This window comes from Hypanus sabinus, chromosome 21 (assembly GCF_030144855.1).
Source record: "Hypanus sabinus isolate sHypSab1 chromosome 21, sHypSab1.hap1, whole genome shotgun sequence".
In the NCBI taxonomy this organism is placed as follows: Eukaryota; Metazoa; Chordata; class Chondrichthyes; order Myliobatiformes; family Dasyatidae; genus Hypanus; species Hypanus sabinus.
Genome location: NC_082726.1, coordinates 65,404,705 through 65,421,769, shown reverse-complemented (window position 1 = coordinate 65,421,769; position 17,065 = coordinate 65,404,705). Strand labels below are relative to the sequence as shown.

Sequence of the window (17,065 nt, the reverse complement as noted above, 5' to 3'; positions counted from 1 at the left end):
CTCTGAGTAAAGAAATACCCCCTCGTGTTTCCCTTAAACTTTTGCCCCCTAACTCTCAAATTATGTCCTCTCATTTGAATCTCCCCTACTCTCAAACGAAACAGCCTATTTACGTCAACACTTTCTATCCCTCTCAAAATTTTAAATACCTTAATCAAATCCCCCCTCAACCTTCTACGCTCCAATGAATAGAGACCTAACTTATTCAACCTTTCTCTGTAACTTAAGTGCTGAAACCCAGGTAACATCCTGGTAAATCGTCTCTGCACTCTCTCTAATTTATTTATATCTTTCCTATAATTCGGTGACCAGAACTGTACACAATATTCCAAATTTGGCCTTACCAATCCCTTGTACAATTTTAACATTACATCCCAACTTCTGTACTCAATGCTCTGATTTATAAAGGCTAGCGTTCCAAAAGCCTTCTTCACCACCCTATCTACATGCGACTCCACCTTCAGGGAACTATGCACTGTTATTCCTAGATCTCTTTGTTCCACTGCATTCCTCAATGCCCTACCATTTACCCTGTATGTTCTATTTGCATTATTCCTGCCAAAACGTAGACCATCCTCTGCACAGCACCATCCAGAGACGGAGAAGCAGCTTCAGCGGCAGGTTGCTGTCAATGCAATGCTCCTCAGACAGGATGAAGAGATCATTACTCCCCAACGCCATTCGGCTCTGCAATTCAACCACCAGGGGCAAGACATGTTAAAGTGCCGGGGTTAGGACTGAGCTTAAGTTACCACTCAATGCACTTTAGTAAACTATTTAAGAACTTTTTAAAAGCTATTTATTAATGCTTTTTGGGAGGGTGATTTTAGATGCATATCATATTTATACTGAGTTAAATACTGTATGTAATTAGTTTTGCTACAATAAGTGTATGGGACACTGGAAAAATGTTGAATTTCCCCTTGGGGATGAATAAAGTATCCTTCCCTCCCTCCCTCCCTCCTTCCCTCCTTCCCTCCTTCCCTCCTTCCCTCCTTCCCTCCTTCCCTCCTTCCCTCCTTCCCTCCTTCCCTCCTTCCCTCCTTCCCTCCTTCCCTCCTTCCCTCCTTCCCTCCTTCCTTCCTCCCTCCCTCCCTCCCTCCCTCCCTCCCTCCCTCCCTCCCTCCCTCCCTCCCTCCTTCCTTCCCTCCTTCCTTCCCTCCTTCCCTCCTTCCCTCCCTCCCTCCCTCCTTCCCACCATTAAACTCCATCTGCCAACATTCAGCCCATTCTTCTAACCGGCATAAATCTCCCTGCAAGCTTTGAAAACCCACCTCATTATCCACAACACCTCCTACCTTAGTAACATCGGCATACTTACTAATCCAATTTACCACCCCATCATCCAGATCATTTATGTATATTACAAACAACATTGGGCCCAAAACAGATCCCTGAGGCACCCCGCTAGTCACCGGCCTCCATCCCGATAAACAATTATTCACCACTACTCTCTGGCATCTCCCATCTAGCCACTGTTGAATCCATTTTATTACTCCAGCATTAATACCTAACGACTGAACCTTCTTAACTAACCTTCCATGTGGAACTTTGTCAAAGGCCTTGCTGAAGTCCATATAGACTACATCCACTGCCTTACCCTCGTCAACATTCCTCGTAACTTCTTCAAAAAATTCAGTAAGGTTTGTCAAACATGACCTTCCACGCACAAATCCATGCTGGCTACTCCTAATCAGATCCTGTCTATCCAGATAATTATAAATACTATCTCTAAGAATACTTTCCATTAATTTACCCACCACTGATGTCAAACTGACAGGTCTATAATTGCTAGGCTTACTTCTAGAACCCTTTTTAAACAATGGAACCACATGAACAATACGCCAATCCTCCGGCACAATCCCTTTTTCTAATGACATCTGAAAGATCTCCGTCAGAGCTCCTGCTATCTGGCTATGCTGACTATTCCTAATCATATTATGCCTCTCCAAATGTTCATAAATCCTGCCTCTCAGGATCTTCTCCATCAGCTTACCAACCACTGAAGTAAGACTCTGTGGTCTATAATTTCCTGGGCTCCCTTTCTCGAATAAGGGAACAACATCCGCAGCCCTCCAATCCTCCAGAACCTCTCCTGTCCCCATTGATGATGCAAAGATCATTGCCAGAGGCTCAGCAATCTCCTCCCTCACCTTCCACAGTAGCCTGGGGTACATTTTGTCCAGCTCCGGTGACTTACCCAACTTGTTGCTATCCAAAAGCTCCAGCACATCCTCTTCCTTAATATCTACATGCTCAAACTTTTCAGTCCGCTGCAAGTCATCACTACAAACACCAAAATCCTTTTCCATAATGAATACTGAAGCATAGTATTCATTAAGTACCTCTGCTATCTCATCCAGCTCCATACACGTTTTTCCACTGTCACACTTGATTGGTCCTATTCTCTCACGTCTTATTCTCTTGCTCTTCACATACTTGTAGAATGCCTTGGGGTTTCCTTAATCCTGCTCGCCAAAGCCTTCTCATGATCCCGACTGGCTCTCCTAATTTCACTCTTAAGCTCCTTCCTTCTGGCTTTATAATCTTCTAAATCTCTACCATTACCTAGTGTTTTTGAACCTTTTGTAAGCTCTTTTCCTCTTGACTGGATTTTTAGTTTTTGTACACCAAATTCCTGTACCCTACCATCCTTTCCCTGTCTCATTGGAATGTACCTATGCAGAACTCAATGTAAATATCCCCTGAACATTTGCCACATTTCTTCCGTACATTTCCTTGAGAGTATGTGTTTCCAATTTATGCTTCCGAGCTGCTGCCTAATAGCCTCATATTTCTCCTTCTTGGCTAACGGTGGAGGGTCCTTGAGATCAGAAAAGGTTGGGAACCCCTGGTTAAGATAGAGTGGATGTGGAGAGGACCAGAGGGCCAACTGAAGAATAGAAGGACATCTCTTCAGAACAGAAATGAGGAATTTCTTTAGCCAGAGGATGGTGAATCTGTGGAATTCATTGCCATGGACGGCTGTGGAGCTGGGATGAGGCTGTGGAGCTGGGATGAGGCTGTGGAGCTGGGATGAGGCTGTGGAGCTGGGATGAGGCTGTGGAGCTGGGATGAGGCTGTGGAGCTGGGATGAGGCTGTGGAGCTGGGATGAGGCTGTGGAGCTGGGATGAGGCTGTGGAGCTGGGATGAGGCAGTGGAGCTGGGATGAGGCAGTGGAGCTCTTATTCAAACAACATAGATATGATGGGCTGAATGGCCCTCTCCCAAATTTTCCACTGGTCTATGAGAGGGTTTGTAACTGATATGGCCGTGATTGGTGCATTAGTTTCTGATCACAATGATCTGAACAGTCAGTGACCATCTGTCCTGTGAAGAGTATTCGAGTATAACCAGCTTCTCCTATTTCTTTCAGTCGTCTCACCCACTGGATCGAGACCCCCAAGCCGAAATCGGAATAACGAGATGCCTGGTGATGAAGAGCTTGGCTTTGAGGCAGCCGTGGCGGCGCTGGGTAAGGAGAGCTTTATTCAAGTACAGGTGATCCATTGTACCACTACACTCAGGGACCACTTCATAGGTACACCTGCTCATTAATGCAATATCTAATCATGTGGCAGCAACTCAATTTATGAAACATACAGGCATGGTCAAGAGGTTCAGTTATTCTGACCAAACATCAGAATGGGGAAGAAATGTGATCTAAGTGACTTTGACTGTGGAATGATTGTTGGTGCCAGATGGGGTGGTTTGAATACTGAAGAAATGAGTGATGTCCTGGGGTTTTCATCCACAATAGTCTCTAGAGGTTATAAAGAATAGTGTAAAAAAACCAAAAAGAAACATCTATTGAGTGGCTTTTCTGTGGTTAGAATGTCTCGTTAATGAGAGAGGTCAGAGGAGAATGAGAAAGAGAGAGGTCAGAGGAGAATGTTAATGAGCGAGGTCAAAGGAGAATGGCCAGACCGGTTCAAGCTGATGGGAAGGTGACAGTAACTCAACACATTACAACAGTGACGTAGAGAAGAGCGTCTCTGAATGCTCAACACATCGAACCTTGAAGTGACAGGCTACAGCAGCAGAAGTTCCACTCTTGTACCTACTAAAGTGGCCACTGAGTGAACATCAATCAAAGGCCACGTGGAAAGCCGTTCCAGCTACATTTCCACCACTTCGGTTCAACTTTCACTTCTACCAACTGAGTCTCTGTTTCCGCTGTGGTCTGTTGTACTTTTGAGGTCATTAGCCAGGTTCCATTGTGTAGCCATGGTGTTTGGATGTTGCAACATTCGATAAATGGTCTCCAGATTTGTTCCTTGTAACGTTAGCTTATTACCAAAATATAAATTACCTATCTTGTGTTTTTTTTTAATTTGAATCAAATTTTGTGAACTTGCTAGTTAGATCAGTGTAGATATCGAAATGTTTTCACTCATGGCCTTGAAGAAGGAAACGTGGTTACAAGATGAGGGATGACCACTCAAAACAAGGGAGTGAAGAAACCTCTTTCTGCAGATGGTGGAGGAGGCTGGATTATTGAAAAATTTTAAGGCAGAGACCTTAAAAAGATTCAAATTAAATATACAACACTAACGCTACTGGTACTGTCATAAATAATGTGTACTGGCTGGTAGCTGGGTGTTCAGAGCTCTCACAGCCAGGGGGAGGAAGCTGTGACCCAGCCTACCAATCAGTGTTCTCATACTGCGATACCTTTTGCCTGATGGTAGGAGGTCAGAGAGATTGGGGGATGAATGGAGAGATCCTGGACAGTGCTGAGGGTTCAACGAATGCAACTCTTATACATCTCCTTGATGGAAGTGGAGTGGGAGAGGGGGAGAGAGAGGGAGAGAGAAACCCTGATGTTTCTCTCAGCAGTCCTCACAATTTGTTGTAGAAAGGGCTGCAAAGAGGAATTAAAGCGTGGGACAGGTCAGCCGTGGTTGTTACTAACTGGTGCAGGAAACTTGAGAAGATCTGCTCTTTTTTATTTTGTTTACTTCCATGTTGTATCTCATTTTTTTCCTTTCCCTCACTTTATTCCCTCAATCTTTTACTCCCCCTTCCCCTCCCTCTTCTTTTCAAGTGACCTCCCCATCGAAAGAACATAAGACCATAAAACATGCAAGCAGAATTCAGCCTCTGAGTCGGCTCTTCCATTCCATCACAGCTGATTTAATATCCCTCTCAACCCCATTCTCCTGTCTATTCCTTATAACCCTGACTATTCAAGAACCTATCAACCTCAGCTTTAAATGCATCCAATGACCTGGCCTCCACAGCCGACTATGGCAATGAATTCCACAGATTCACTACCTCTGGCTAAACAAATTCCTCCTCATCTCTGTTATACAGGGTTGGCCTTCTGTTCTGAGGTTGTGCCCTCTAGTTCTAGTCTCGCCCACAATAGGAAGAACCCTTTCCCAGTCCACCCTCTCTAGGCCTTTCAATATTTGATGGGTTTCAATGAGATCCCCCTTTTTCTTCTAAATCAGCAAAACAGACCCAGAGCTATTTAACATTAAAGAAAGATGGAGATGGCATAGAGTCAGAGTCAATTGTGTGCAAGGTTGTTTTTCAACAAGTATACTTGTGATAGTTTCTACAATACACACACAATGCTGGTGGAACACAGCAGGCCAGGCAGCACCTATAAGGAGAAGCACTGTCGACATTTCGGGCCGATACCCTTCGTCAGGACACACTGTCGACGTTTTGGGCCGAGACCCTTTGTCAGGACTGCAATTCCTAACACTTTGCTTGGTGTCGCTTTTGTTTGTGGTAAAACGTGCATATTCTCTCCTTAGGTATGAAGACCACAGTGAGTGAGGCAGAACATCCCTTGTTGTGTGAAGGTACTCGGAGAGAGAAAGGAGACCTTGCGCTTGCTCTCATGATCACGTACAAAGACGATCAAGCCAAGCTTAAAAAGGTAGGTAGTGCGATCTCAGTGAATTTGTTTTATGTGACTGCTGATAATCCCGGGTCAGCAACACACAAGATCCTGCAGATGCTGAAATCCAGAGTAACACACACAAAATGCTAAAGGAACTCGGCAGGTCAGGCAGCATCTATGGAGAGGAATAAACAGTCAGGGCTGATGAAGGGTCTTGGCCCAAAACATCAACTCTATTCCTTTCCCTTAAACTTTTGACCCCTAACTCTCAACTCATGTCCTCTTGTTTGAATCTCCCCTACTCTCAATGGAAAAAGCCTATCCACATCAACTCTATCTATCTCCCTCATAATTTTAAGTACCTCTATCAAGTCCCCCCTCAACTTTCTACACTCCAAAGAATAAAGACCTAACTTGTTGAACCTTTCCCTGTAACTTAGGTGCTGAAACCCAGGTAACATTCTAGTAAATCTTCTCTGTACTATCTCTATTTTGTTGACATCTTTCCTATAATTCGGTGACAAGAACTGTACACAGTACAATACTCCAAATTCGGCCTTACCAATGCCTTGTACAATTTTAACATTACATCCCGACTCCTATACTCAATGCTCTGATTTATAAGGGCCAACATACCAAAAGCTTTCTTCATCACCCTATCCACACGTGATTCCACCTTCAGGGAACTATGCACCATTATTCCTAAATCACTCTGTTCTACTGCATTCTTCAATGTTCTACCATTTACCATGTATGTCCTATTTGGATTATCCCTACCAAAATGTAGCACCTCACACTTATCAACATTAAACTCCATCTGCCATCGTTCAGCCCACTCTTCTAACTGGCCTAAATCTCTCTGCAAGCTTTGAAAACCTACTTCATTATACACAACGCCACCTACCTTAGTATCATCTGCATACTTACTAATCCAATTTACCACCATATCATCCAGATCATTAATGTATATGACAAACAACATTGGACCCAGTACAGATCCTTGAGGCACACCACTAGTCACCGGCCTCCAACCTGACAAACAGTTATCCACCACTAGTCTCTGGCATCTCCCATCCAGCCACAGTTGTATCCATTTTACTACTTCAATATTAATACCTAACGATTGAACCTTCCTAACTTACCTTCCGTGTGGAACCTTGTCAAAGGCCTTACGGAAGTCCATATAGACAACATCCACTGCTTTACCTTGGTCAACTTTCTTCGTAACCTCTTCAAAAAATTTAATAAGATTTGTCAAACATGACCTTCCACGCACAAATCCATGTTGACTGTTCCTAATCTGACCCTGTCTATCCAGATAATTATATATACCATCTCTAGGAATACTTTCCATTAATTTACCCACCACTGACGTCAAACTTACAGGCTTATAATTGCTAGGTTTACTCTTAGAATCCTTTTTAAACAATGGAACCACATGAGCAATACGCCAATCCTCCGGCACCATCCCCATTTCTAATGACATTTGGAATATTTCTGTCAGAGCCCCTGCTATTTCTACACTAACTTCTCTCAAGGTCCTAGGGAATATCCTGTCACGATCCAGAGATTTATCCACTTTTATATTCCTTAAAAGCTCCAGTACTTCCTCCTCTTTAATCGTCATATTTTCCATAATTTCCCTACTTGTTTCCCTTACACACAATTCAATATCCTTCTCCTTTGTGAATACCAAAGAAAAGAAATTATTCAAAATCTCCCCCATCTATTTCGGCTCCACACATAGCTGTCCACTCTGATTCTCTAAGGGACCAGTTTTATCCCTCACTATCCTTTTGCTATTAATATAACTGTAGAAACCCTTCGGATTTATTTTCACCTTACTTGCCAAAGCAACCTCGTATCTTTTAGCTTTTCTAATTTATTTCTTAAGTTTCTTTTTACATTCTTTATATTCCTCGAGCACCTCATTTACTCCATGCTGCCTATATTTATTGTAGATATCTCTCTTTTTCCTAACCAGGTTTCCAATATCCCTTGAAAACCATGGCTCTCTCAAACTTTTAACCTTTCCCTTCAACCTAACAGGAACATAAAGATTTTGTACCCTCAAAATTTCACCTTTAAATGACCTCCATTTCTCTATAGTATGCCCACAACTTACCAATCCTAACCTGCCAGCACTGTGCAAAAGTAGGGTGCCTAAGATTTTTGCTGAATTCTGTATTTGTCAACGTGGAGCAGAGTAAGTTTGTAAATCTGGCAGAGGCAAAGGATGCTGGGAATGGTGGAGTGCTCTGGGAGGGGTGCAGGATAGGTAGAAGAGGAGGAGCGTTTGCTGGTGGGGGAGGAGACAGCACAGGTGCAGACACATCTCGTCCTGAGACACCAGGTGAGGTCGTTTAATGGCAAATAATTGGTTTATTGATCATTACAGAATGGCTGCCGCTCCCTTTTCCTGATCATGATTCCCCTCTCCCTGCCCCCTTCCAACACTTAGTCCACAACAGAGACCCAGATCAGAATCAGTTTTACCATCACTTACATATGTCATGAAATTAGATTTTTTTTGCAGCAGCAGTACAATGTAATACGTAACATTACTACAGTATTCTGCAAAAGACTGAGGCGCACTAGCTATATTTATGTGTCTTTGGCTTCTGCACAGTAGCATACGTGCTTGGAATGTGGGAGGAAACCAGAGCAACTGGAGATGACCGATGCGGGGGGAACGTACAACTTCCTTGCAGGCAGCGGTTGGAATTGAACCCAGATTGCTGGCACTGCAAAGCATTGTACTAACAGCTGCGCTTCTGTGCTGCCCTTAGTCTCTTTCAGTGAACAAGAGGATTCTTTATTTCAGCCACGTCACTGCACGGAACCCGGGCTGCCAATAGCCATGCTGGAACAGTGATACTGCGATCGGCACTTGTGAGACCAAGCTGGTTCAGCTCTTACTGACCTCAGTAATGTGCTGAATCAAAGCTTTTTAAGAAGATGGCTTTTTCAAAATATGCGGAGTGCAATCTTCCAAATAGATTTTAATTTACAGTTAGTAAATGGATAATCAGAGTTTGAATAATTGGCACAAGTGAAAGTTGGAAGTAAAGATGAGGGTTACTCTCCTCCATTCTCCATTGGAGCGGAACGCCTGAGAGCAGGGATAGAACACAGAACACTACAGCACAGTACAGGCCCTTCAGCCCGAACCCTTCAACCTACTCCAAGATCAATCTAAACCCTTCCCTCACCCACAGCCCTCCATCTCTCTGTCATCCATGTGCGTAAATCTCTTAATTGTCAATTTAAGATTTAGCTTCAATTTATTATCTAAGTACTATATGTCACCATATACTACTGATTCATTTTCTTGCAGTCATTCAATGTAGAACAAAAAAACACAACAGAATGAATGAAAAACTACACACAAAGATTGACAAGCAATCAACATGCAAATGAAGACAAACAATGCAAATACAAAAAAGCTAATAATAATAATGATGATAAATAAATAATACTGAGAACGTGAATTATGGAGTCTTGGTAGTGGAGTGGATTCACGTTCGAGCACTCACTTTCAATGCCCCTAATGTTTCTGCCTCCACCACCCCTCTCTGTAATGGAATTACCTCTGACATCCCCCCCCAATTACTTTGCTCCAAGCACCTGAAAATGATGCCCTCTTGTATTAGCCCTTTCCCCCCGGGGAAAGTCCCTGGCTGGCCATTTGATCGAGTCACATCTCACCCTCAAGCACTTGAAGTGGGATCGTCTGGAGCACTGCAGGAAGAGAGCAGTGAGGAGGAGCTTTGATGGGAATGCTATTCCCCTGAACTGGTGTGGGAATGCTGTTGAATATTTGGATTTGGATCAGGAATTATTATTGTCGCATGTGCCGAGGTGTGGTGAAACACTTGTCTTGCATACTTTTCATGCATTTCACAGGACATCAAAGTATTTCAAGGTAACGGTATGCAGAATATAATGGCCTCGCCGACTAAAATGAAACTGAGCTATGAAAGTCTTTGGCTGAAGCAACAGAGTGAATTCCCAGTAAATCATAAACACAAGAGATTCTGCAGAGGAACACACACCAAATACTCGAAGAACTCAGCAGGTCAGGCAGCATCTCTGCAGGGAAATGAGCAGTTGACGTTTTGGGCTGAGACCCTTCTTTAGGCTTAAGACATTAACTGTGTATTCATCTCAGTAGTTGCTATCTATTCTGTAATCTCCCCCATGGCCTATTGACAAGCTCCGTTGTGGCGCAGGACACTGACAAGGGATATTTTGTTCTCCTCTGTCTAGATTCTTGACAAGCTATTGGATAGGGAAAGTCAAACTCACAAACCTCAGACACTGAGCTCGTTCTACTCATCCAGCAAGCCTCTGGCCAACAGTCAGAAATCTCCGTCGAAGCACGCGTCGCAGGCTGCTGCCAGTGTCCACCAGCTGACCAGTACGGCGTCCGCACCTCAGCAGGCCAGCATGCCCACCCCGGTTCAGAACGCTGCAGCCGAGAACTTCCCCGAAGGGTCAGCGCATGGTATGTCTAAAACACTTCTCACCTTTGTTGTTTCTTCAGCACCAATAGATAAATTACAGTTGTAAATTTCATTTGTTTTACTGAATCATGTAATCTCATTTCTGGGAAACTTTTGTGATATACCACACAAGAAAAATGGAAAGATCGTTGAGCATCTTCACACTGTCCACTGCAAATTCCTGGATCTCCTGTTAGTCACCCATTTCAATTTGACTTTCTATTTTAAGTTCAAGTTTAATTGTCATTCAAACTATACGTGTATGCCCAAACAAAACAGCGTTATTCTGATGCCAAGGTGCAAAGCACAGTGCCAACTATCATGCATAGTACGTGGCACATATAGCATGTATAAGGTAACAGTAAAGTACAGTCATGGAAAAATAGTCCAGTCCCTGAGTTCATGTACATTGCAGCAGTCTGCTGTTGATCACAATGAAACTTGTCTTCCGCTGAGTAAACACAAGGGAGGGTGGAGGGGAGGTAGGCAACCCTGACTCCAGCTTGTACATCACACCAAACCCCCTCTGGTCCTCCCAAGGAACACCCGACTCCGATGCATCTCCCTGGGTGGGTACACATTCCATTCCAACGTGTTGGTCCGTGGCCTCCTCTATTGCTATGTTGAGGCCACTCACAGGTTGGAGGAGTGACACATCATATTCCATCTGGGTAACTTCCAACCTGATGGCATCAGTTTCTCTAAGTTCTGGTAATTTTCCCTCCCCCTTCTCTTTTCCATTCCCTGTTCTGGGATCCCCTTTCGCCCCACGTCCTCACCTGATCATCACCCTCCCTGTGGTTCCCTTTCAGCCGTAGTCCACTCTTGGAGCAAAGCTTATGAGGAACCCTACCTCTCACTGAGTTCTAGGAAACCTGGCCTTGTGTCTGTGTTTGTGACTCCGTTGGATTTTGTCTTGACAGCTCCTGTAATAGTTTTGGAATGTTTTATTAGTAAAGACTCCCACTATCCAGACCATGCTCTCTTCTCACTGCTCCCACTGGGCGAGAGTTCAGGAGCCTTAGGTCCCACATGACCAGGTTCAGGAACAGTTATTACCCCTCAACCATAAGGCTCCTGAACTCGTGTGGATAACTTCACTCACCTCAACTCTGAACTGATTCCAATGGCCCCACTTTCAAGGACTACAGCTCATATCCTCAGTATAAATCATTTGTTTATTTATAATTTTGCATCTCCTTTTGTTTTTGCACAGTTTGTCATATTGTGCACATTGGTTGTTTGTCCAGCTCTGTGTTGTAGTTTTTCATTGATTCTATGAATGAATGGCACAAACATCAATTTCTGTAACCTGGTAATTTTTCCCTCCCACTGGGATGAAAGGGAATCCCAGAATGGGGAATGGAAAAAAGAGAAGGGGGAGGGAAAAATTACCGGAAGTTAGAGAAATTGATGTTTCTGCCATTCATTCAATCAATGAATTTTTCTTCTTTTTACTTACTGTGAATGCTCACAAGAAAATGAATCTTGTATATGGTGACATACGTGTACTTTGGTAGTAAATTTAAATTGAACTTTGAAGATGGTATAAATATCTGTTCTTAGAGAAATACCTTTCAAGGTGAATCCATATCAATAACACCCATCCTTGATCAGACCTAGTGACAGGGATAGTGTTTGGGTAATTGGGCAGAGGCAGCATGAGCTTTTGCCCTGGGATATTGCTGGCGAGCTGCCTGCACTCATGGTGGAGGTCCTCGGGTGTAGACGTTGGCCAGTCCAAACTCAACAAATTTGAAGATAGAATATTATATTTTTATTTGTTTTATTTGTATTTACCAGTACCGAATAGAGTAGGCCCTTCGAGTCACACCGCCCAGAAATCCCCGACAGCCCTGATTTAACCTGAACCTAATCAAGGACTATTTACAATGACCAGTGAACCTAACTGTACGTCTTTGGACAGTGGGAAGAAACCGGGGAACTGGGGAAATCCTTGCATTCCCCATGGAGGATGTACAGAGATTCCTTAGAGTGGGGTGCTGGAATTGAACTCCAACCACAACACTACCATGGCGTCCAAATATTGACCATCCCACAAGATATTGGAGCAGAATCAGACCATTCAGTCATGTTCAAGTTTACTTATCATTGAACAATACATAAATACAGCTAAACTAAGCAGCATTCTGGGGCTAAGGTGCAAAACACAGAAGCTACATATGCTACGTATAAAATAACAGTAAACAAAGTCACAAATAAATAAATATATACAGTTGAAGTCAGAAGTTTACATACACCTTATCCAAATACATTTAAATTCAGTTCTTCACAATTCCTGACATTTAATCCTAGAAAACATTCCCTGTCTTAGGTCAGTTAAGATCACTACTTTATTTTAAGAATGTGAAATGTCAGAATAATAGTAGAGAGAATGATTTATTTCAGATTTTATTTCTTTCATCACATTCCCAGTGGGTTAAAAGTTTACATACACAAATTTTCTATCTGATTGAGGTCAGGGCTCTGTGATGGCCACTCCAGTACCTTGACTTTGTTGTCCTTAAGCAATTTTGCCACAACTTTGGAGGTATGCTTGGGCTCATTGTCCATTTGGAAGACCCATTTGTGACTGAGCTTTAACTTCCTGGCTGATGTCTTGGAATGTTGCTTCAATATATCCACAGAATTTTCCTTCCTCATGATGCCATCTATTTTATGAAGTGCACCAGTCCCTCCTGCAGCAAAGCACCCCCACAACATGATGCTGCCACCCCCATACTTCACGGTTGGGATGGTGTTCTTTTTCCTTTTTCCTCCAAACATAATGATGGTCATTAGGGCCAAACAGTTCAATTTTTGTTTCATCAGCCCAGAGGACATTTCTCAGAAAGGTAAGGTCTTTGTCCCCATGTGCAGTTGCAAACTGTAGCCTGGACTTTTATGTCAGTTTTGGAGCAGTGGCTTCTTCCTTGCTGAGCAGCCTTTCAGGTTATGCCGATATAGGACTTGTTTTGCTGTGGATATAGATACTTGTCTACCTGTTTCTTCTAGCATCTTCACAAGGTCCTTTGCTGTTGTTCTGGGATTGATTTGCACTTTTCATGCCAAAGTACGTTCATCTCTAGGAGACAGTATGCGTCTCCTTCCTGAGCCATGTGACGGTTGCATGGTCCCATGGAGTTTATACTTACGTTCTATAGTTTGTACAGATGAATATGGGACCTTCAGGCATTTGGAAATTGCTCCCAAGGATGAACCAGACTTGTGGAGGTACACATGTTTTTTTCTGAGGTCTTGGTTGATTTTGTTTATAAACTTTTGACCCACTGGAATTGTGATACAGTCAATTAAAAGTGAAATGATCTATCTGTAAACAATGGTTGGAAAAATTACTCGTGTCATGCACAAAGTAGATGTCCTCAATGTCTTGCCAAAGCTATAGTTTGCTAATATGAAATCTGTGGAGTGGTTAAACAATGAGTTTTAATGACTTCAACCTAAGTGTATGTAAACTTCTGACTTCAACTGTATATATATCTCAGGTCTCTGAGTGACATATTCTGTAAATTGATGGTGCATGGGTGTTGTCAGAAACGATAAGCAGTTCTCAGCACACAGCAGACGAACCTACACATGCACGCAATCCACCTTTCACCATTCAGTATTGGCTTATTTTTTTTCTTAATTGAAGGCCTTGGCTTGAAACAATGACTCTTTATTCCTCTCCACAGATTCCTCCAGCATTTTGTGTGTGTACTCTGGGTTTTCAACATCTGCAGAGTCTCTTTTCTGTTACTGACTTTTTGTTTAATTCCATTCCGCTGTCTTCTCCTGATAACTCTTAATCCCCCCCCTACAAACCAAGAACCTATCAATCTTTGGTTTAAATACATCCAGTGACTCGGCCTGTACTGCCCTCTGAGGCAATATATTCCACAGATTCACCACCCTATGAGTAAAGAGCTTCTTCCTCATCTGTGTCCTAATGGAGCGCTCCTTTCTTCTGAAGCTGGTCTCTCTGCAGAATGTGTGGCTTTTCCCTGGGTGCTCCACTTTTTTCCCCACAGTCCAGAGATAGACTGGCCTTGCTGGCGCTTAGGGCAACAGTGAAAGTCGTCTGTTTTTAATGCTGTTACTGGAACAATTTTGTTTGACCAGTCAGGGTTGACCTGAACCCCGCCCCCACCCCTGAATCTGGAGGACCAGTGGACCACTCATAGTCTCTTTGACTTAATTGGCATGGGTGACCGTACCAGGAGTCAAAGTGTGAAGCCCTGACTCCAGCCAGCGTAGCTCTCTGATCACTAAGGCATACATGCGTCCAAAGGGCGACAAGGCTGTGGTCCTCTTGGAGGAGCAGGTGAATTGGTCATTGTAAATTGTCCCATGATTACGGTAGGGTTAATCCATCCTGTGTCTGCAGATCCTAGATTCTCTTACCAATGGAGACATCCTCTCCACATTCACTCTGTCCAGGTCTTATAGTATCTGGTAGGTTTCTGGTGAGATCCCACTCCCTCAACCCCCACCCTTATCCTTGTGAACTCCAGATTTTCCTCCTGCGCTAGCAAATATTTATACCTCAACCCACAGCGTGGAAATAGATGATTTTTGGGTTGTGGGTTGGGATTTTGATTTGTACATATTAGCCTGTGCATTTCCCCTTTCAGAGAGACTGGGCCAGGGGCTCCAGGGGCGGCGTGGCCTGTCCTGTAGGTGGAGTCCTGCTTCTGTGTCTGGAGTGGGTGGGAGGGAGGAAGAGGGGTCTGTTTTGCTGTTGTTGTTTGTTGCTGTCGTTGCTTGTGTTGATCTGAACATTTTGGGGAAGCTGTGTTGGCACCAGGTGTATGGTGATACTTGCAGGATTGGGTGCACGTCCCTGGCTGTGTTGGTTTTTAACACAAATGACACATATCAGTGTATGTTTGATAAATAAGTAAATGTGAATCGGATTCTAAATGACAGTATCTGCACGCATTATCTGTCATGTCTCCCATGATAGTAACTTTGCTGCACGAGAACTTCACTGGGAATTCCAGGAATCCAACTGCATCCAAATGTGGTTGTGCTGTCTTTACGACAGTTATTTAGTTTATAATATTTTCGCTTAGTAATTCATTCAATAGTATTTTCTAGTTAGAATTAGGAGTGTTTAAAGTATATTCATTGCATGTAAAATATATCGGCATGTGATGACGTCACATCCGGTTTCGCCGCGTCTTGTGGGAAAGTACCGGTTTGAAATTAGCACGAGGGTGGGGGCTTACCATGAGGCTCACCTGAGCAGAAGTAGTTTTGCAGGCATGAGAAATCACAGTGAGAGCAACGCTTTTTCACCATATGTTAATGTGAAGAGTGAACAATAAATGGTTAATCTTACTGCGATCTGGTTTCATTGACTGTGGTTTATCTTGACGTTAAATTCGACATTATCGTTACACTCGAAGGAGAACGTTACAGTGAAAAAGCGGCATTATCAGGTGTTTCAAGTGCTGCAATGTCAGCTCAATCCAGCATCAAGTCGACGCCGCCCAGCGACAGGGGCAGTAAACCGATATCAAGTAAGCCCACCCGGGCGTTATCAGGTGTTCCAAGTGCTGCAATGTCAGCTCGATCCGGGATCAAGTCGATGGCGCCCAGCGACAAGGGCAGTAAACCGACATCAAGTAAGTCCACACAGGCAAGAGCCAAGGCAGAAGCCGCCAAGGTGCGACTGCATTACGCCAAACAAGAAGCAGTTTTGAAAATGAAACTGGCCACCAGAGAAGCCGAAAAGGCTGCCAGAGAAGCCGAAAGGGCCGCCAGAAAGGCAGAAACCGCCAAGGTGCTACTGCGTTACGCCAGACAAGAAGCAGTTTTGAAAATGAAACTGGCCACCAGAGAAGCCGAAATCCAGAAAGAAAGGGCCGCCAGAGAAGCCGAAAGGGCCGCCAGACAAAGAGAAGAGGCTGCCAGAGAAGCCGAAATCCAGAAAGAAAGGGCCGCCAGACAAAGAGAAGAGGCCACCAGAGAAGCCGAAATCCAGAAAGAAAGGACCGCCAGAGAAGCCGAAAGGGCCGCCAGACAAAGAGAAGAGGCTGCCAGAGAAGCCGTAATCCAGAAAGAAAGGGCCGCCAGAGAAGCCGAAGAGGCTGCCAGACAAAGAGAAGAGGCCGCCAGAGAAGCCGAAACCCAGTTGGAAATGACAAAAATGTCGACAGAGTTGCAAGTGCTGCAGCTAGAAAGAGAAGAAGAAGCTGCCATGGCGGAAGCAAAGTACATAAAAGAAACTGAAGGGTCGCGTGATCTGACCGAAGCAAGATCTACTTTAGAAAGGACCAGACTGGAACGCACAAGCGACTATGTACAGTATCAAATAGACAGGCAGGCTCGTCTCCCCTCTCCATACGTATTCGATAACTTCCCCAGCTACGAGGAACCTCAGAGAGTCACGATTGCATCACATCCATACGAGGAAGGAAATTTACCCTCACGGCTCCGTGATGAAGTCAAGAATGAAAGAACCGACAACGCTCCTTCACCCCCACAACAGGACGGCGGGGAGGGAGAGGTTCACTCCAGGACAACAATTGTCAGCTCGAACTGTACAGAAGTTTGCGGTCAAACTCAGTCAAGCCGTTCTTGTTCCGAGATCGGCCTCACTGAGGTGTACCCTAAAGAAGCACAACAAGACATTACCAAGCGTAAAGTAACCGACGAGACGCTAGGTCAGTCAGTTTTTGTTCAAACCGAGCACGG

The 17,065-nt window shown here is 44.0% G+C and overlaps 1 protein-coding gene across 5 annotated transcripts in view; it reads left to right on the top strand.

Moving 5' to 3' along the window:
• zswim8 (zinc finger, SWIM-type containing 8) overlaps positions 1-17,065 on the top strand; it is a 183,656-nt gene that overhangs the window by 118,712 nt on the left and 47,879 nt on the right. For all 5 annotated transcript variants that reach the window (XM_059946761.1, XM_059946760.1, XM_059946759.1 and 2 more), the window contains exons 15-17: positions 3,378-3,476; positions 5,770-5,894; positions 10,128-10,365. In XM_059946761.1, the coding sequence (XP_059802744.1) occupies positions 3,378-3,476; positions 5,770-5,894; positions 10,128-10,365 (462 nt within the window). The remainder of the gene's footprint in view (positions 1-3,377; positions 3,477-5,769; positions 5,895-10,127; positions 10,366-17,065) is intronic.